At 54.0% G+C, this 19,668-nt stretch overlaps 1 protein-coding gene across 13 annotated transcripts in view; it reads left to right on the top strand.

The window, feature by feature from the left end:
- The window catches only part of BLK (BLK proto-oncogene, Src family tyrosine kinase), an 86,326-nt gene extending 66,938 nt beyond the window's left edge, over window positions 1-19,388 (top strand). For 5 of the 13 annotated variants that reach the window (XM_070505092.1, XM_070505091.1, XM_070505087.1 and 2 more), the window contains 12 exons: window positions 415-523; window positions 1,394-1,445; window positions 3,330-3,423; window positions 4,459-4,557; window positions 5,753-5,856; window positions 10,120-10,266; window positions 10,740-10,892; window positions 12,092-12,271; window positions 13,412-13,488; window positions 16,306-16,456; window positions 17,693-17,824; window positions 18,309-19,388. In XM_070505092.1, coding sequence (XP_070361193.1) covers window positions 416-523; window positions 1,394-1,445; window positions 3,330-3,423; window positions 4,459-4,557; window positions 5,753-5,856; window positions 10,120-10,266; window positions 10,740-10,892; window positions 12,092-12,271; window positions 13,412-13,488; window positions 16,306-16,456; window positions 17,693-17,824; window positions 18,309-18,538 — 1,527 coding nt within the window. In that variant the 5' untranslated portion in view covers window position 415 and the 3' untranslated portion in view covers window positions 18,539-19,388. The remainder of the gene's footprint in view (window positions 1-414; window positions 524-1,393; window positions 1,446-3,329; window positions 3,424-4,458; window positions 4,558-5,752; window positions 5,857-10,119; window positions 10,267-10,739; window positions 10,893-12,091; window positions 12,272-13,411; window positions 13,489-16,305; window positions 16,457-17,692; window positions 17,825-18,308) is intronic. The other 8 variants (XM_014827850.3, XM_070505089.1, XM_014827849.3 and 5 more) reach the window with 2 other exon arrangements.
- The last annotated feature ends 280 nt before the right edge of the window (window positions 19,389-19,668 follow it).

Here is a 19,668-nt window from a genome sequence, read left to right as displayed (position 1 = left end):
TGACTTTCCCAAGTGACGCACCCAGTGACTAAATGAAGACTAAAACCCAGATACATTGGTCAGACTTTTTGTAGAACACCATGTGGCCTCACTGCCAGGGCTCCTGTCTCCAGGCGACTGGGAGCCACCCCACCAGTTTCTGGTGGTTTCCTTAGGCCAGATGATCTCTTTCTCTCCTATACCCAGTCATTTCTTCATTCTGGGCTGCCTCTTCCTACTCTGGGAAAAAAGATGGATACAAGCTTAGCCCGTCCAACCCCCTTCTGACTTTGTGTTCTGACTTTGACCTTCACTGCCCCCCACTTCCACCCCACCTTTCTAATCGGCTGCCCGGAAGGGGTTTGGGGGAGCTCTTCTGCACAGAAGCTCTGAAGACCTACTCACATCGCCAGTCTGCTGTGTGCTCTCCGACAGGATGGGAGTGGTGAGCAGCAAAAAGCAGGTGAAAGAGAAGGAGAAGGGCCAGTGGAGCCCTGTGAAGGTCAGCACCCAGAGCAAAGATCCCCCACCGCTGCCGCCCCTGGTGAGTGAGCTGTCCCCAGCTGGAGAGGGACGGGGAGGGGAAAAGCACAGAGCACGTGTGGCTCCCTGGGGGCTGCTGCTTGTCTCCAGCCAGCCTCAGCACCATCTCTAGATAATTCCTGGCTCCGACAAATAAGCCCCCTCTCCCTGCCCTCAACTCACGTCGGTATGGAAGTATAGTTCAATGTTTAGCAGCCAGATGGCCGGGATCAAACAGCTTATGTTCCTCTGAGACTTGGGGTTCAGACCTGCTCTCCTTTTGTGAGCTTCATCCACGTCGATGCATAGCTCACTGACTCCCACAGTTGTGTAGGATTTCACGGCATGGCTGTGCCGCAGTTTGTCTATTCTTCTGTCATTGGTCATAAGGGTGATTTCCATGCTGTGACAATTTTTATGGATTCTTGTTAATTTTGTTGGGAGCATTCTTGTACATGTTTCCCGATACACATATGCAAAGGTTTCTCTACAGAGTGTACACTTAGGAATATATTTGCTGAGTCTTAGGGAAATATGCTTTTTAAATAATTTTTCTTGAGAACAAATACTCTTTTGCAAATTCATCTTTTAATAGCAGAGCCAGGATTGTAACCTGGGGGACCTGGCATTCCCTGCATGGCACAGCTGCCTTTTACAAAGGTGGGGCATCCCCACATAGCCCTTCTCCAACTGTGTGTGTGGGCAGGGCAAAGACGGCAGGTGGGCCTGGAGTTGTGCGAGGTGGCGCTGGTACCCGGGGAGTTGCAGCGGCATGTGTAGAATCTCCCTGCGCGACACCTGTGCCCACAGAGCAGCTGCCCTCGGACATCCTGCTGGTCCTGCCCCAGCCTCTGGGTGCGGAACTAACACAGTGCATGTGTTTCTGCTCCAGGTCGTGTTTAACCACCTGCCTCCTGCACCTCCTGACACACACCCAGGCCAAGGTAAGAAAGGGCTGTTTTGGAAACTGAGGCTCCATGGCCCTCTACCCCAGGCCCCGACTTTGTGCAGTTAGAACAGGGGCTCAGTCAGGAGCAGCTCCCTGGAGAAGTCGGGGTGCGGGCCCGATAGGGCAGGAGAGGAGAAGGTTAGGGGTGCTGAGTGAGGAGCAGCGAGGCGTGTGGCCCAGCTCTGTCCCAGGCTTCACCTGCCATCGGGGGCCTCTCCCGGAACCAAGCACCAGCTCCCTTAGTGTCCCTGAGCCTGGGTGGGATTTTAGAAAAAAATGACTTTACATACTATAAATGAGCACCAAAAGGCAAGAGTTACCGTAAATACAGATAGCATCATGAAACCCAGGCTTTCAAAGATTCTAACCGCCAACCTCAAAGGGCAGGACCGGTGGCTCTGCGTCTTCCCTCCAGCCCTCAGTCTGTTCCGTGTAGGAGCACTATCTGATCTCCCTCTTTCCCAGCCCACTTTCAAAAGTCTCCCTGCCACCGTCTAACCACCCGCGCCACCCTCCCTCGCCCCAGCCTCCATTTTACTCTGATGGGCAGGACTGTGGAGGTGACAGAACAAATGACCTTGGCCTTCCTGGGTTGGGGGCTGACCTTGAGGGGGACCCACAGGATGGCAGCCTTATTCAGAACTGGCTTACAGGAGAGCAGAATCTCCGCCTTTTAATCCCCCAGCATCCTCATAACCCACTTCCCCACAGCACCCAGGAAGGTGTGCCTCGGCCAGCCAGGGCCTCAGTCATTAATTCACTCACACAGTACACATTGAGCAAATGGGACCCAGCGCCTGGCTCCATCCAAGGACTGGGGAAGATGCAAATAGTGAGATGTGGCTCCTCCCTTGAAAGAGCTCAGTCTTTCACACTCATGAGCAAAGTGCTGGAAGCAGTTTAGTGACCTCACCTGGTGTTCCATATCCTGCTGGGGATCACTATTAGTTACCATCAGGGGTGGTCCTTCACTTCCTGCCAGGGGGGGTTCACATTTCCAGGAAGAAAGCCCAGGGGAAGGAAATAAACTATCTTCACACCAGAATCAGAAACGAACGGGGCCACTGTCATCTATTCTAATCCCCTCTTCCTGCCAAGGGGAGGTGACCAGCTCAAGGTCACGCCATGCATTAGTGACAGAGCTGAATGAATCATCTACACCGGGGCAACCGAAGTGGTCTCTAGGTAATTTTTTTCTGGGTTGGTCTTGGCTCTCCCGAGCTGTGCAAAAAAGCCCTCATCACTAGCAGCGATCATTTGAAAGACGATATGCCAAGCTCAGGAGCCCTCTCTCCACCTCCGTTCCAGGGACCACCAGCAACTCGGGGTACTGCCAGCCAGAAGCACTGTGATGGGCCCTGGGCACTGTTACAGGTCAAAGTTATAGCTGCCATGTTTCAAGACCTCTAGCCACTTTGGAATAGAGGCAGGAAGGTGCAGGTGGGGAAGGAGAGAAAAGGAGAAGCTCGTGCGCCTCCGAGGTGATGAGGAATCAGCCAACACTGGTTCCCAAACTTGGGTCTGCAGCCATCAAGTCCATGCAGCCAATCTCCCTAGATCTTCAGGCTATCAATTCCCTTACACAATAGCCCTGTCCAGGCCTTAGGGCTTCTACGTGGGGTCTTGAAGGGAAGACAAGATGGGCTCTGAGGGGCAGCCAGTCCCTGTTCCTGGCAGCAGATAGGGAGGTCAGTCTGCCAGACAGGAATTTCCTCTTCCGCACTGGTGAGTGAGATGGCTCACTATGGCTTCTCCTCCGTCCCTGCCCCTTCCTGACCCTCTTAGTACCCAGAAGACGGCTCGTAGCACAGACTTATTCCAGCCCCTACTACCACTATAGTGGGCCGAGCAGTGGCCATCTCTTCCTTGTTCACTCTAGAGGAGCATTTCGTGGTGGCCCTGTATGACTACACAGCAGGGAACGACCGGGACCTGCAGATGCTGAAGGGGGAGAAGCTGCAGATCCTGAAGGAGTAAGTTTCTGGAATGCCATCCGTGGTCAGAGGTCTCTACGGCTCCCTGTCACAGCAGGACTCCCACCCATCCGTCCATCTACCTCGGCCCACCCCCACCATGCCCTCCATAGCTCCCTCCAGAATATCTTCTCCCTTGCCCTGCCCCCCAGCCTAGTCACCCAGCATTTTCTTAAACTTGACCCAATCATCTTCCTTCACCTATCTTCCCAAACTCTTTCTGGTGAGGTGGTTCCCATTCACTACCTCCTGCTCCACTGTCAGAATCCTACCGTTTCTTCAAAACCCACCTCTAATGTCCTCTCCTCCATGTAGCCCTCCTGACACTCACATCACTTGACCAACTGCTCCATCACAGCTTGTATTGGAGTCACTTGTGTCCTTGTTTGTCTCCCTTGCCAGATAAGATCTTGCATGGGATTCTACTCATGAAATCAGCTTTTGTTTATTTCCAGTGTTCCTTCTCAGAAACTCCTCCAAAGTCTGCTCTCTCTCAAACCTCTGGCTTGTCCTGTGGAGCCCCAAGGGCCTGCTTTTGTTCTGGAAGTTTTGCAATGGGCTTGAGCCAAAAGTATGAAAGCCCTGACCTGTTGACCGTGGGTGGGCTTCCCGGTTCCTCTTTCGTCAACAGCCATCCTCATGTTTTTGTCTTTCCTGTCCGGTCCCAACTCACACATTGAATTCTAAATGAGTCCCATTAATCAAGAGGAAAGCTACTCACTAGAAGACAGGGCCCTCGTGGGTTGATCAGGCCGTCTGGACAAACTCTTCCCCCGGAGGCTGTGTCATCTCCCTCCCTCCCCTGGACCAGGAGAACCCTGGGCCTGTCAGATGCTCGGTGACTGAGAAATAACCCAGAGAGCCCCCGCATCACTGAGCACCTTGCACAAGCTCCCTCTCATCTGCCAGACTGTCTGCCTCCATGAACCCTCTGCCTCCCACAGATGAGATCATGTGGCAGAGGGCTGTGAGCCGCCCAGAGAGAGGCCCATAAAGGCCACTATCCCATCTTTATTTTTCCCTTCTCCATCTTAGAGCTGGAGACTGGTGGCTGGCCAAGTCTCTCGTCACAGGAAGAGAAGGCTACGTGCCCAGCAACTTCGTGGCCCGAGTAGAGACTGTGGAAGTGGAAAAGTAGGTAGATGAACGGAAGGACCCTCAGAACAGAGGCGAGCTCGCTGCTTATGCTGGGTGGGCTGCTGTGCAGGGCGGAGCCAGAAAGTGGGTAAAAAGGGTGCCCGTGTGAGGCCAGCACGGAGGGAGCAGAGAAGGGGCAGGGAATTGCAACTGCTGGGAAAGGCTTATCCACCGTCCCAGACAACTGAGGAGGTCGCTGCTCCGTGCTCACCTCACTCTTCCCATCTGTGAACTGAGAGCCATCCCTTTCATGGCTTACCTGGATAGAAACACCCCCAAACCCCATATGACCTTGCGAGCTTACAGTGAGGCCCTATGATCAGCTTCCCCTCCTCTAGTGCCCCCAGTGGGCAGGACCCAGGGGCTTGGACCTGGGACCTCGCGGGCACTCACAAGACGGTGGTCTCCTTCAGAAGTGGCTTACAGGAGAGCAGCACCCCGGCATCCTCATAACCCACTTCCACACAGCACCAGGAAGGTCTGCCTTGGCCAGGCAGGGCTTCAGTCATTAACACACTCACACAGTGTGCATTGAGCACAAGGTACCCAGAGCCAGGCTCTGCCAAGGACTGGGGAAGATGTAAACTGAGTAAGACGTGGCTCTTCCCCTGAAAGAGCTCAGAGTCTGTCAAACCCACGAGCAAAGTGCTGGAACCAGGTTAGCGACCTCACCTGGTGTCCTTCATCCAGCGATGATCGCCCTTGGGAGGGTTCCTTGTCTGGCGCTCCCAGCTCTGTGCCTTTCCCTGGAACAGCATGTGGACCATGGGGCACTTCCACACTGACCAGCCAGGATCAAGGGGAACATGGTGGGAATCTGCCCTCTGAGCGTCTCAGCAATTGGTCTAATTCGGAAACCTGACCCCCAGGAGGCTGTACTTTAAGGGAAGGTGGTTGGGTGCATTTTCCCAGAGCAAAATTAACAAAGGGCACCCAAATAATATTCTTGTTTCATTCCAAAAAAACAGTAAGTCCATCCGCTGGTGGGAAGTGGGAATAAGGAAGCATAGGGGCCGAGGGGCGTTTCATTCATTGGGAAGCGAGGACCGTTTGCTCAGGGTTGAGTTGGGCACCGGAACGAGATATTTTATTTCTTGGAAGGAGGTATATAGCTCAGGAGGGAGGTTTGGGTAAGAATAATCCGAAGAGCCTGGCCACTCTCTGAAGTCTGCCTGCCTTTGCCCTTTTCCAGGTGGTTCTTTAGATCAATTAGCCGGAAAGATGCTGAGAGGCAGCTGCTGGCCCCAGTCAATAAGGTGGGCTCCTTTCTGATTAGAGAGAGCGAAACCAGCAAAGGTAAGCATGGGCGGCCTGACCTCCCTCCCTCCTGAGGCCTCGCTTCTGGGGGTGGAGTGGGAGGGGAACGCCAGCGAGGAGAACCTGGCAGCTTCCTGGCCCAGGCCTCCCTCCCAATTAAGGCCGGACCTGGACGGCCTGGCTAGTGCCCAGACGTTGGGGTTGAGGCTGTAGGCGCAAACAGTTGTCCCAAGGCCCAGGCTGGAAATGTGCCCAGGGCACAGGTAGGAGAGGCCGTTGGAGAGCTGCTGCTGTCCAGGGCTGGCTACGCATCCTCTCTAGGATAGCAGGAGCCCTGAGGCTGGCAGGGTCAGAAGAGGGGGTGTGACCAGAGCCACATTTTAGAATCAAAGGATTTGGGAGCTGAAAGAATCATTAGAGATAATCTCAGCCAGAGCCTGTGAGCTCGGACCCTTACAAGAGCCTGGAAGCTAACAGAAGTCTGGGGGATGGCCTGTGGCTGGATATAAAAGAAGCGGTGCCAGCTATGGAGAAGTAGGGGCCTCACAGATTCAAACCCACCAACTGAGCAAAACATTTCTGCTGCCACCCCCAGGCCACTGGGGTTTCTGTTTCTCTTTTATTTAGTTTTCTCTTCTTTCCTTCTTAAACTTCTTTGTGTTATAAAATCTAAAACACATATAAAATTGCATAAATTATAAATGTGCATAATTATAAATATAGAGTAATAATAAGTAAACACCTGTGCAATCACAAGAGAGAGCATTCCAGATGTCCAGAGCCCCTCCCACTCCTCCACCTGTGCCCCACTCTGATTCAATCTCCCCACCCCCCAGAGAGGTCACCGCCATCCTGACTTTAGGGAAATCCTTTCTTGTTTTTCTTTATAGTTTTACCAGCACGTTTTGTCTGTTTCTCAGCTTTATACAAATGGAATCATACTATTGTTATTTTTCGTGGGTCTTGTTCCTTTCACTCAACATTGTTGGTGAGATTCTGCATTGGTTTGCTAGGCCTGCTGTAACAAAATGCCACAGACCAGAGGGCCTTAAAGAACAGAAATGGATTTTCTCACATTTTAGGGGTTAGAAGTCTGACATCAAGGTGTCGGCAGGGTTGGTTTCTCCAGAGGCCTCTCTCCTTGGCTTGTAGACGGCCGTCTTCCTCCTGTGTCCTCACATGGTCTTCCCTCTGTGTGTCTGTGTCCTCATCTCTTTTTCTTATAAGGACACAGTCAGGTTGGACTGGGAACCACCCCCACGACCTCACTTTAACGTAATCACCTCTTTAAAGCCCCTATCTCCAAATATAGTCACATTGTGATAGACTGAGGGTTAGGACTTCAACACGGGAATTTGGAGGGGAGGGGAACACAAGTCAGCCCATAACAGATTCGCTCATGTTGTCGAGTACGGCAACAGTCTGTTCAGTTTCATTGCTATCCAGAACCCAGGATATGAATATACTGAAGCTATCAATAAGCCATTTCTCCATTCTAATCTTGGTGGACATGGGAATGTTTGAACTGCTACAAACCCTATTATATACATGTCCTGGTACACATTTGCCACTAGTCTTCCATCTTTGACATACTGGGCCAATACCCCCATTTGAAAGATGAGGAAACTGAGCCCCTGAGGGAAGAAGTGAGTCATATGAGGCCAACAGTGAACAAATGTCAGAGCCCATATCAGCTAAGAGGCTCCAAATACCTTCATAAGCCCTAAAGTGTGTCAGGCTGGCCTAACCTGGGGTGATGGAGGGGAGTTTCCCAAGCAGTGTGGAGAAAGCCCTTGCTTATCAGGACACTGTACATAGGGACCTGTTATATCCTTGTGGCCAATTTTTAACTAGAGAGGAGGTAGTGACAGTGACATCAGAGGAGGAGAAGGAGAGAGGGCGACTGGACTGTGACTTTGGTTCCCTGTGGTTGAGACAATGAGAATGGCCGGGTTTTGCCTGGTAAGATCACCCCTCTGGGCTTGTGCCTCAGCTCCATTCACGGCTGGGGGACTGCAGAGAGCGGAAACAGCAGAGCAGCAGAAGCAGGACAGAGAGCTGCTTATAACACACTGTGGGGCTCAGGGGAGACCCTTGGCCTCACGGCCCCTCAGAGGGGCAAGGCCAGGCTGGGGAGGCAGAGGGGTGCATAGATAAGTTGGGGAGCTCTGTGCAGAATTTCCTGAAATGCACCAATGGATGCATTAAATTATATATATATACACATATTGGGATATTGCCATTATTCCATTTTAACAGCAGATTACCTATGTCCAAGACACAATGTGGGAATCACTGATGACAACAGTTTTCTTGTTGTACTTCTGAAGTACAGAGAATCATATAACGGAACCTCTCATACCCAACACCCAGCTTCAACAATGATCAACTCAGCCAATCTTGTTTCATGTATATCCCTACCCACTCCTATTATTTTGAAGCAAATCCCAGATATCATGTCATTTCACCCCAGAAATGATGTTTTAATCATCACCTATTGCTAAGGTGCCCTCTGGATGGAAAGGGACCCCCGACCTCAGTGGGGAGGAGGTAGGGGTTCTCTAGGGGTGGAGGTGTCTCCTCCTGTCCTTGCCCACCCTGGGAAGCTAGTCCGAGCTGGGAATTGGCCAGATGGAGGTGGGGCTGCAGGACTGTCATCATCATCACCCCCTCACATATATGTATACACAGTATCCACACCTGCACACGTGATCCTCTGAACTCAAAAGAAAGACCCCTTGGTCTGCAGCTGGAAGCCACGGCCAGTGGACACAAGACAGGCAAGGAAAGGTGCCCTCCGAAGCAGGCGGAGCGAGCTCTAGCCCCATGTGGCCTCCAGAACATCCTTGAATGTCTAAGCCTCAGTTTGTTGGCATCTATGTGACAGCTGACTAGTTTCATAGTTGAAGGCAGGTGGTCCCTCCGGTGTTAAGAAATCTCCATCTCTGGGAGCCCAGCCCTGTGTGCGCAGTAGGGCAGCGGATCCAGGTTTTGTGAACCTGAAGCAGATAAGATTTGGAGGTCCCCTTTAAGAAGAATACCAAATTGTAAGAAGATATCAAGGATAGGCTGTTAGTTGAGCCCCGGCAAGTGAGGGACCCTAAATCTTGAGATTCCGCAGCAGTGCTGCGTGGAGAACAGGGTCTCCCTGGCTTATTGCAAGGCACCCTACGCAGGGTACAGCCAAGGAAATAGGGAGAAAAGCCCTTCTCCTCACTACAGTGGTGCGAGGATGAATGAACTCCCTAGAGCCACTCTCTGGTTCCTTAGATACTGGAGCACAGGGGCACCTACTTGGGGCGAGGCGGGGAAGCCTGCAGCTGGGGCTGTGGCTGCGGAAGGCGCGCCAGCTGGGTGCATGGCCTCTCAGGATCCTTTTGCAATTGGGTCATGAGAGAGGCACAGTGGCTAAGGGAGATAGGAGGAGAAAAGAGGGGTAAGATGGGGTGACGGTCTGACAGGAGAGGAAAGATGCCTGAAGACAAACAGCACGAGGAAAATCAAGCTTCCACATCCAGAAAAAGAGGTGCGAGCCTGACACCTGGTGGGGGAGGATGGTTCTGCTCCCGGTAGGCACAGCCTCAGGGAGGACCCCGGAGCCCCCAAGCCTGCGGCTGTATTAGCGGGCTGACCTAGGGCAAGCGACATCTCCATTCTGGGCCTCAGCTTCCTCATCTTTCAAAAACAAGTCGGGGCATGGTACCCAGAGAGCTGGACAGAGGCGTTTTATAAAAACATCAAGTTTATAGATAGAAGTTTCTCAGCTGGAAACTCTTGTCTGCTAAATTGCTCTTAACCCTTAGCATCTGCTACCGCTTGTCTGCAGATATTAACATAGATGACAAAATACATATATGTGTGCATGAAATGGAACAGAACCCCTGGGAAATGGCTTATGATGTTCTCCTCCAGGGACAGGAGTGCTTGAGGTTGCAATTAGCTATTGCCTGTGGGTAGGTCCAGCCTTTCAGCCAGAATGACGAATGGAGTGACCAGGTTCCGAGTGGGGGGACAGTGAGACTGCTAAGAGGACGTCCAGCTGCTCCAGAGTTCTGGGATTCCCTGGCTGAGTTTCGGTAGATCTGGGGAAGAACATCAAGGACCGAGTCAGATGGAGCTGATAGAGAAGGCTTCCAGGAGGCTTGAGGTTGAGATGAAGGAAAAGGTAACTTACGATGGAAGTGGTCAAAATAGCAGAATTTGGGGAACGTTTTGCAAGGCATTGAAATGAAGCCCAAATCCACTCCTGATTTTCCCTCTGTTTGCCTCACTTCTCCTGCCTGTGTCTCTATGAACCTCTAGGTACCCTCTCCCTGTCTGTGAAGGATGTGACCGCCCAAGGGGAGGTGATCAAACACTATAAGATCCGTTCCCTGGACGAAGGAGGCTACTATATCACCCCCCGCATCACCTTCCCCACTCTCCAGGCGCTGGTGCAGCACTATTCTAGTAAGAGGGGTGTCCAAGGAGGGTGGGCTCTTGGGCCAGAGGAACCCTTGTATCTCTCTATTGCTGAGATCTCAAGATTGTGTGAATCGTTGCTGCCGTCTTGCAGGGGGAAGCGGGGGAATTATCCAAAGGCTAGACCTAAGGAGTTGACAATTGTCAACATAACGATTCAAAGTCTGTGTCCCTGGTCCCCTCCACTGGCTCGGCATGTGACCACTTGGAGAGGAACAAGTATTTTCAGTCTTAGAGAGAGCAGATTAATGATAGCATGCCTTGCTTTATGCAAAACAAATGCAAAGAGCTGAGTGTGTGTGTAGTGTATGTGTGCACTCGCACATATGCATTTGGGGCTGGGAGTGAGCCTGGCAAGAAGGGGAGGGGGCACAGCGGGGCATTATTGCAGCTCCCAAGGGAGAGAGGCGAGTCTAGCTGCTCTGGTAACCTCCAGCCCCATCTCTTCTTCCCTAATGCAGAGAAAGGGGATGGTTTATGCCAGAGGCTGACCCAACCCTCTGTGAGCCTGGCTCCTCAGAACCCCTGGGCCCAGGATGAATGGGAAATCCCCCGGCAGTCTCTCAAGTTGGTCAGGAAACTCGGGTCTGGACAGTTTGGCGAAGTCTGGATGGGTGAGTATGAGGCATGCTGGGAGCCCCTCTCTCCCTGCCCTGCGTCCTGGAGCACAGAAGCTCAGGATCTGCACAGTGCCTCATGCTTCCCCATAAAGGCTAGTGAGGGAGAAGGGACAGAGGCTATTCACTCATTTTACAGATGAGGTAGTGGAGACACAGAAGATTGAAGTGACTTGCCCGCTGTTGTTATGACATCATGGTGGTGGAAAGGAATAGAATCCAGCTCTCCCCACCCTTATTCGGTTCTCTCCTTCGTTCTTGCCCAGTGCTGGCTTTGCCACTGACTCAGGTGTGATCTTGAACATCTTGCTAATTTTCCTTAGCTTTGGCTCACCAGATGGAAACAGTATGGTGAGTGATGAACCAGGAGCTCCAGGAGCCTGATGACAGACCAAGGCCACTGCTTGCAGCTGTGTGACTCTGCCTAAGTCACTTAACTTCCCTGTCCTTCCCTTTCAATTGCAGTTGGTGACCACTCCCCTGCTTACCAGGCACTATCAGAATAGAAGATGGTGCTTCATTTTATCCCTGGAATGATCCATGTCTCTGTGGCATGAGTTCAAGGTGGCATCCTGCTGCCTCCCGAATCCCCGGGGCCCAGGGCTGATACCTGAGGTCCCTGCTCAGCTCCCCTGAGAAGGATGAGTCTGAGTTATTGTTCGTTTTTTACCCTTCAGTGTGAATGGGGGGGCCTAATGGAGCCAGGGGAGAGTGTGGAGGCACAGGTGCTTAAGGACTGGGAAGAGAACATCACAGGGCGAAGAAAGGAGGGTAAGAGGCCCCCGAGCACCTCTGCCTCTTCTACCATTATGCCACGGGCTGTGATGCTCATTTCCATACTGAAGCTGCCATGTAGGGATAGGAGGCAGGCTATATGAAGGACAAAGGGATGCAACCCAGCCCCCGAATGTGGGGGCAAGGAGGTGAAATGGACCCTTCCCAGCTGCCTGAGGCTCCGGGCTATCGGGTAGGCTGAGACAGGCTGGCATCCTGCAAGATAAGCAGGCATGTCCACCCCTCTCAGGAGCCGTCCATTGCAGCCCAGGGCCATTTCCTAGGCCCACCTACAGAATAGAGATTCTGGGATCCTAGAGGCTCCTGGAAGCTTATGTAGATTCTGGTTAAGAGATCACCTCCCACAGCCTCTGGGTCTTCCGAATGGCTTCTTCATTTTCTCCCCCTCACCCTGGGCTCAGGTTATTACAAAAACAACGTGAAAGTGGCCATCAAGACCTTGAAGGAGGGAACCATGTCTCCGGAGGCCTTCCTGGGCGAGGCCAACCTGATGAAAACTCTGCAGCATGAGAGGCTGGTCCGTCTCTACGCCGTGGTCACTAAGGAGCCCATCTACATTGTGACGGAGTACATGGCCAGAGGTGGTACCCTGCGCAGGGCTGGTCCCTCAGACAGAAGGGGGCGGGGGGGGGGTCCAGGTTTAGGGGGCTGAGGAAGCTCATCTGCTGCAGTGGGTTTGCCTGGCAGGGGGTCACTGAGCCGTGGGCTGGAGCCGTTAGCCGACATCCTGCAGATCTAGGGTGTTCCATGTGCACAGGGGGCAGGAGGGAAGGATGGTGAGAAACAAGACAGGTAGATGGCTCTTGTAGGGCTGTGTCTTCAGTTCAGGAGCATTGCAACCAACATTTTTGGAGTGCATCTTCTGTGTCCAGCACAGTTTGAGGGCCCCTGGGGAGGACAGAGCATTGCAAAGTCGAAAGAGCAGTAGGCTGGGCACCCAGAGATGGGGTCCAGTCCCAGTTCTCCCACTTACAAGCCACAGGACCTTTCACAGCCGTCTGAATATTTACAACATGGAGGAAAAGAGATGTTGGGCAAGGTGGCCTCTGAGGTCCATGGTGTGGTCTGGGGTCGGGCCTCAGCCTTTGACCTCCTCACTCTTCCTGTGACCCTGCTTCCTGCAGGATCCTAATGTGCCATACTAATTTAGTTCCTTAAAAGTCGCCATGAAGAGGGCCCCACCTTGAAGGGGGGCACAACGGCTCCCCTGCTCACCTCTTAGCCACACCTCATGTGAGTGTCCCTCCCAGCTCTTAGATGCCACGGAGGAGCTGCATTTGTCCCCTGCATCAAACCCTAGGGGATGAGTCCCTCCATTCTGGTACTTTCTTGCACCCTTGGTCCTCCGAGGCAGAGCAACAGAGGGTGAAGGGGCAAGAGGACACTCTGGAATGTCGTGCTGGAACAGCACTCAACTTAGCATCAGAGGAGCAGATCTGCTCCCCGCTCCCTGGCTGTGCGACCTCGGACCCTGGCTGAAACCTTACTTCCTCTGAACAGCTGGGAGCAGATTAGCTGCCTCCTGGGGTGCTGTGAGGACTGAGATGGGAATATCTGTAAAGCAGCAGGCTCTGCAGTTGGGGGTGGGGTTCTTCTCTGTGCACCAGAGAGCGCCACCTCCTCCCTGCCCCTAGGTGGGGAGCAGCCACACTTGGGAGAGGCTTGCCAGGCCAGGGTCCGGTCACTTTGCAGAAGTGCAGTTGCAACTTCTCTTTCCTTAGGATGCTTGCTGGATTTCTTGAAGACAGACGAAGGTAGCAAATTGTCCCTCCCACGACTGATCGACATGTCGGCCCAGGTTTGTGAGCTGCCAAGTGCACGGGGCTCGAGAGTACCCATGCCATCCTGCAGGCCCCGGCCCCCAGGCCCTCTCGTCCATGCCCTGCGGCTTACCAGAATCAACTATTTAGCAGTGGTATCTGTTAGATTTAGGCTGGGCTGTGAAGAACAGAAAACCCAAAGTAATAATGGCTTCACTGTGCAAACATCCAGAGGTGGGCAGTCTGGGGCCTGTAGGTGGGTCTGCCGCTCAGAGTCACAGGGCCCCAGGTTTCTGCCATTTGCAGGGTCTCTTAGCATGTCATCTTATTGACCAAGATGGCTCCTCACACTTTACCACCGTGTCCTCTTCTCAGCCAGCAGGAAGAAGTAAGGCGGGACGAAAGCCCACCTTCCCCTCTTTAGAGACCTGTCCCTGAAATCATCCACCACACTTGCTCTTACATCCCCACACCCTCAGCCATCATGTCACCTGACCACACCTAGCTGCAGGGGATCTTGGGAAATGTAGTCTTTCTTCTGAGCAGCCATGATGGCACTAGGTAGGTTCTATTACAGACTAAGAAGGAGACAGGATGGGGCAGGAAAACCAGAGGGTTCACACGAATTCCATTTAACACGTAGGCAAGTGCTCTGAGGCAACCTCATCTCTTCCTCAGATGGTGCCCACAAATGCCTTCTGGAGCAGGTGACTCACGAGACATCGTGAGGCGAAGAGCAAAATGGAGAGGAGGGAGCTTTCCTCCCCAGGGATTTGAGCTGAGGGCTCTAACTGGCAGGAAAACATGTCTGGTGGCCCCAAGAACACATATCTGTTAAAATTGGAACTCTCAGCAGAAAAGCTCTGGTTTGTGGTCAGCCTGTGAGACACAGGAACACACACACATCCGGCTGCAGAGAGGAAACCTCCCCACGCCCCGCACACCCCCTGCCCGCCTCGGCCAGCGTATCTGCTCTTAGTATCAGTGCAGGAACTCTGTCCTGACGACTTTTTTCCACTGAGGTGAGCACAGACCAGGCTGGCGAGGTGGTCTCGGAAAATTAACGCTGTGACTGGTTTCAAACCACCTGACAGTGATGAGCCTGCCCACTGCTTTTCTTCCTTGCTTTCTTTTCCCTCTCTCCCTCTTCTCTGTCTCTTATTCAATCTCTTGAGAAATCTTGGGTCACCCAGGAGCAAAGGATGTGAAAAATCACCTGAGTTTATATCTAGGTATTACGGTCGAGAATCTGAGGATTAGGAAACGGGAAAATCAGAACCTCCCAGGTGAACAGCTCTAAAGCACATGCTGATCAAGCTAACAACTCGCTGCATGCACACTCACACACCCACACACGACGCACACACTCTCAGCGTCCTTCTGGGAGCCCCTCGTCCTGCTCTCAGGATGAAATGCAAAGCTCCGCTCCAACCACAGCCCCATGTGCCCTACTCTGCAGCCACACTGCAGCTCTCCAATGTCCTGCACACCTAGGAGCCTTTGCCCGGCTGTCCCCTCTGCCTTGGACTCTCTTCTCACCTGGGAGAGTCCTAATCAACGTCCCTGACCCCAGACAAGCGTCATTTCTATTAAATTTTCCCTAGACAGGAAAGTGCTTGAGAGCACTTGGCCCGTGTGTCCTCATTAGCATCGTGTGCCGTAGGTTCTTCTTGAAAGCAGATCTAGGTCCTACTCAACATTTTTTTCCCTGTATTTCTAGTACTGCTTGCTACATATTTGTTAACAGGATGAGTACGGCTAAATGCTGTGCAGATATAAGATATTTGGTCTTCGGCTTTATAGTCCCCACAGTACCAGACCAATAAATGTATATTGATGGAATGACTTAGCGAAGGAGTAAATAAAATGAGTGAACGAGTGAATGGATTCATGAATTCACCAAAGGATGGAAACGTAAGGAGACGTAGCATCAGTTCCAGTCCTGGCTTCTTGCCGTAACAGGTCTGAGGAGGTAAACTGGCTTTCTATTCTCTGCCTCAGTTTCTTCATCCATTAACTGGGAGTGCAGCGAAGAAAGCCTGGGTTAGTTTTCTCTGCTAAAAGGCATGAGAACAGCACAAACAGCTATTCCTGGCCCAGAGCTGGTGATTGGGGACAGAAATGAGGTCTCCTCTTCTTTTACCGCCTCTGTTCCATGGGGATTCTGTGCACGCTCCCTGAGCACCCGCCACGCGGCCGTGCTGGCTTAGGCCCTTGGCCACATGTCTCATCTAAGGCTCCCCTCAACTCCGTGCCCTGGGGACCCCTTCCCTCATGCTCCTGGTCAGGACAGTGACCCCTCAGGGAGCTTGAACGACATGCCAGGGGCCAGGGCCGTCAATCCAGGGCTTCCTGCTCCAGGAGCAATGCTTCCAACTTGCCAAGGACGTGAAAGCCTTTCCTCCCCTCTTGAGAGACTTGCTTTTCTCCTGCCTTCCTTCTGCTGTCTTCCTCCCCTGGGACACTCGGAGGAGAGGAGGGGTGGGTGAGGGGAACAGGTGGCCCCGGCTCTGATGACAGTGTCTCTGCTTTTCTGGGCTCTTAGAGGACTCTATGGGGTTTAGAGCTTATTCAGGTGAGGAGCAGCTGAAGCATCTCTCCGCTCCACCCGAGAATCTGCTCCTTCCCCGGCAGCACCGCCCCACCCCCATGCACCTACCAAAAGAAACACAAAGCAAACCCGAGCCTTCCCTCCCGGCTGGGAGAGGAGGAAGCCTGTGTCCACAGCGGGCTGGCGGCAAGGGCTGGCAGGGCCTTCCTGTCCCGCATAGGGGCTGTGCAGGGCATGCTGGGCTGGCTCAATCCTTGTATGGAGGTCCCCGTGCTGTCCTTCACTGTGTGGTCTGTCCCTTCAGATTGCCGAAGGAATGGCGTATATCGAGCAAATGAATTCCATCCACCGCGACCTGAGGGCGGCCAACATCCTGGTTTCTGAGACCATGTGCTGCAAAATCGCTGACTTCGGCTTGGCCCGGATCATCGACAATGAATACACTGCCCAGGAGGGTGAGCAGAGCCCCCAACCACAAGGGAGACCATGGGCCTTACCTTCACCGACTCCCCAACCCCCTCGGACTTCCCCTTGTCACTACCTAGCAGAGCCGTGTGTGAAGAGATGGGGAGCTGTGTTATTTCCACAAATCTGGCCTCACCCGCTGCTCCATCAGCATTTGCCTAAATGTGCTCTGCAGAGCACTGGTGCCTCATGAGGAATGGCTTTGTGATGAAGTAGGTTTAGAGATACTGCATAGTCCATCCAGGCCCCCTTGGAGATTCCCAATGCACACCAGCACGTTAAAGGCACTGAGAAGTCCTGCAGCAAAGAAACAGTGTACAATTGACTTCACCTGGCATCTCCCAAACTAATTTGACCCCAAATACTTTTCCCACTTAGCTTCTGTTAACCTCCCAAGCTAGAGTTGCACAGAACAAACTTTGGAAAATACTGTTCTAACGCGTGAGCAGCAAAACGTTATACCTGAATTAGGGTTTCCACAGCGCTTCTGCTCTGCTTTACTTTGTTAGTATAACCGAGGTGGAAACCCTCTTCACAGGAGGATTGGAAGTGCACAGGTGCATTATCAAGCAACCTGGCAAGCAGTGTTAGCTGAGCCCAATAGTCCATTGATACAACCGAAGGATCAGTGCAGCCGGTTCCCTGACGGAACTCCAGGCTGGCTGGGGAGACCGAGAATGTCAGGCAAGGCAGGTCAGCAAGGGCTGAGCTTTACTCCCTCCGTCTGCCGAGCAGGGCTGCAGCCACCCTCAGGGCTTTGGGGGCAGCAGGGTCTGACTCCTTCCTCACTGTGACCCTAGGAGGTACAGAAGTCATGCATCATCATTTCCTTCTTGCAGGAAGGGTTTAACTGAGGCAGGGACAAGCGAGAGTGACTGCCCAGGCCATGGGTTCCTGTTATTAACCGAGGCCCCTGGGAGGTGGAAAGGACTCTTCTCCCCCAGATGGAAGCACATGCTGGTTGCCCAGGGAGCCCACTGGGCAAAGCCCCAGAAAGGGTGACGGGCGTGGTATTTGTGTCCATACTGTCCTTTCTTTTGTGCTGCAGACCCCCAGAGTCTGCACATGCCTGGTCTGGTGTCCTAGTGGGTCTTAGTGACTCCCTGGACACATCTCGCCAAGTCCTGCCAAGTAGGGAAAGGGGGTAGGGAGCTGGAAGCAGGGAGTAGGGGGTGTAGGGGCAGTCAGTCATGGCCTCACAAAGCTGCTCTGGACTTGTCTCACAGGGGCCAAGTTCCCCATCAAGTGGACTGCCCCCGAGGCCATCCATTTTGGAGTGTTCACTATCAAAGCAGATGTGTGGTCATTTGGAATCCTGCTGATGGAAATCGTCACTTATGGGCGTGTCCCCTACCCAGGTAGGTGGCTTCCTCCTGCAGTGGCTCTCAGGCTCCCTGCTGTCCTGAGATGGCTGTGGTGGCAGATATCCCATCCTCGGTGCCTGCGCTGCCTGCATAGTGGCAGAATGGAGCCCCCACGGTGGGGACAGAGAGCAGGCATGCCACTCTGGGGGCGGGGTGGTTCTACCTCCCCTCTCAACATTGCTCTTGGCAACAGGCTGTGTCCCCTTTACCCAGCAGAGATCAGTGAGCCCCCAAACCTCGAATTAAGAAAAGGTCCGGGTCTGAACTCAAGTTTACTCCCAACTGGTTTGTTCTCAGCTGAGGCCAGGCTGTCCCTCCCTTGGCCTTACACCTCGGGAGAGCCCCATCTGATGGTAATCTCCCCCCACCCCAACACACACACCGTGTCAGAAGGGGCTTGGGCAGTTTAGCGGTCTCTCTCCGCGGGCTGGTGCCTTTTCACGGAGCACCTGCCCAGTCAGGGATGCACGCCCCGCAGCCACAGGTAAGCGAGATCGAGTCCCATCCACGGAGGGACGGCCCCGCCCTAAGGCGAAAATCTGCAGCCTCGTTCACAGCCGATCACGGAGCAATGAAAAGCAAATCGCGGGGTGTTTGAAGGTGGCCCGGGCGGGCAGGGCGTCCGCCAGGGAGGAGACAGTGGTCCGTGCCTCCGGGATCTGCGCCCCTCAGCCGCGCCCTGCGTCCCTCCCCCCGCCCCAGGAATGAGCAACCCCGAGGTCGTGCGCAGCCTGGAGCGCGGCTACCGCATGCCGCGGCCCGACTCGTGCCCGCCGGAGCTGTACCGCGGCGTCATCGCCGAGTGCTGGCGCAGTCGGCCCGAGGAGCGGCCCACCTTCGACTTCCTGCAGTCGGTGCTGGGGGACTTCTACACGGCCACCGAGCGGCAGTACGAGCCGCAGCCCTAGGGCCCCTCGGGGACGCGCTCCGTCGCCCGGGGCTCAGCCGGCCAAGCCTCGCGGCCGGGGACGGCTCACTCCTGTGGCCCGACCTTAGAACCCACGAGGGATGTCCACCTCGCGGGTGTTGTTCCAGGCAGGGAGGGACAGGGACGCCCATTTCTCAGATGAGAAAACTAGAGATAGAGGCAGCCTGGCCGGTTGGTCACAGCACGGACCCCAGAGCGGATTCAATCGCAGTCCCACTCTTCTCTGCTGTGTACCCTTGGGCAAGTTACTTCGCCTCTCTGTGCCTCCGCTTCCTCATCTGTACGACAGGGAGGAGCCATCATAGTACTTACCTCGGATGTTTTTCATGAAGATTACATTAGTTAACCGGCGTAAGATGTTCAGAGTGTTCCAAATAAGAGACACTCTTAAGTGTTTGTCATCATATAAGGCTTCCCTATGCTGGCGCCAAAAGCGAGAGGTCGGCCGCAGGGGCCCGGGGTCCCGCGGCTCCCACCTGCGCGGGCCGCGTCCCCCGAGGCGGGCCTGGGTCCCCCGAGACGGGCCTGGGTCCCCCGAGACGGCCGCGCAGAGACGCTCTGGGCGGGGCCCCGACCTAGACTGCGCTCCAGCACTTTGGGACTCTACCGTAATAAAGTCACGAGATCTGAGTTTTCCGCGTCGTTACTGGTGACAAGGCTGGACATCGCATCCCTGACGTACGCGGTTGCCTGAGTGGCGCCGCCAGGGACTCGCGGATGGCACCGGGTTTCCCGGGGAGACCAAGCCCCCAGCCCCGGGGCACTGCGCAGACCTTTCCGGGGAGGCTCCAGCAGGGCCAGCAGGTGGCGCCCTGCCCTCAGACATCCTCGGCCTCGGGTCCGAGCCCGGGGGTCCTTCGCTCACCAGGCGCCTGAGCGGACCATGTTGGAGAGCCTGCTGGGCGCAGGT

The sequence above is a fragment of the Equus asinus genome, chromosome 3 (genome assembly GCF_041296235.1).
Source record: "Equus asinus isolate D_3611 breed Donkey chromosome 3, EquAss-T2T_v2, whole genome shotgun sequence".
NCBI classification, from domain to species: Eukaryota; Metazoa; Chordata; class Mammalia; order Perissodactyla; family Equidae; genus Equus; species Equus asinus.
Note: the sequence above shows the minus strand (reverse complement) of the source record. Positions and strands in the feature narration are given on the sequence as shown.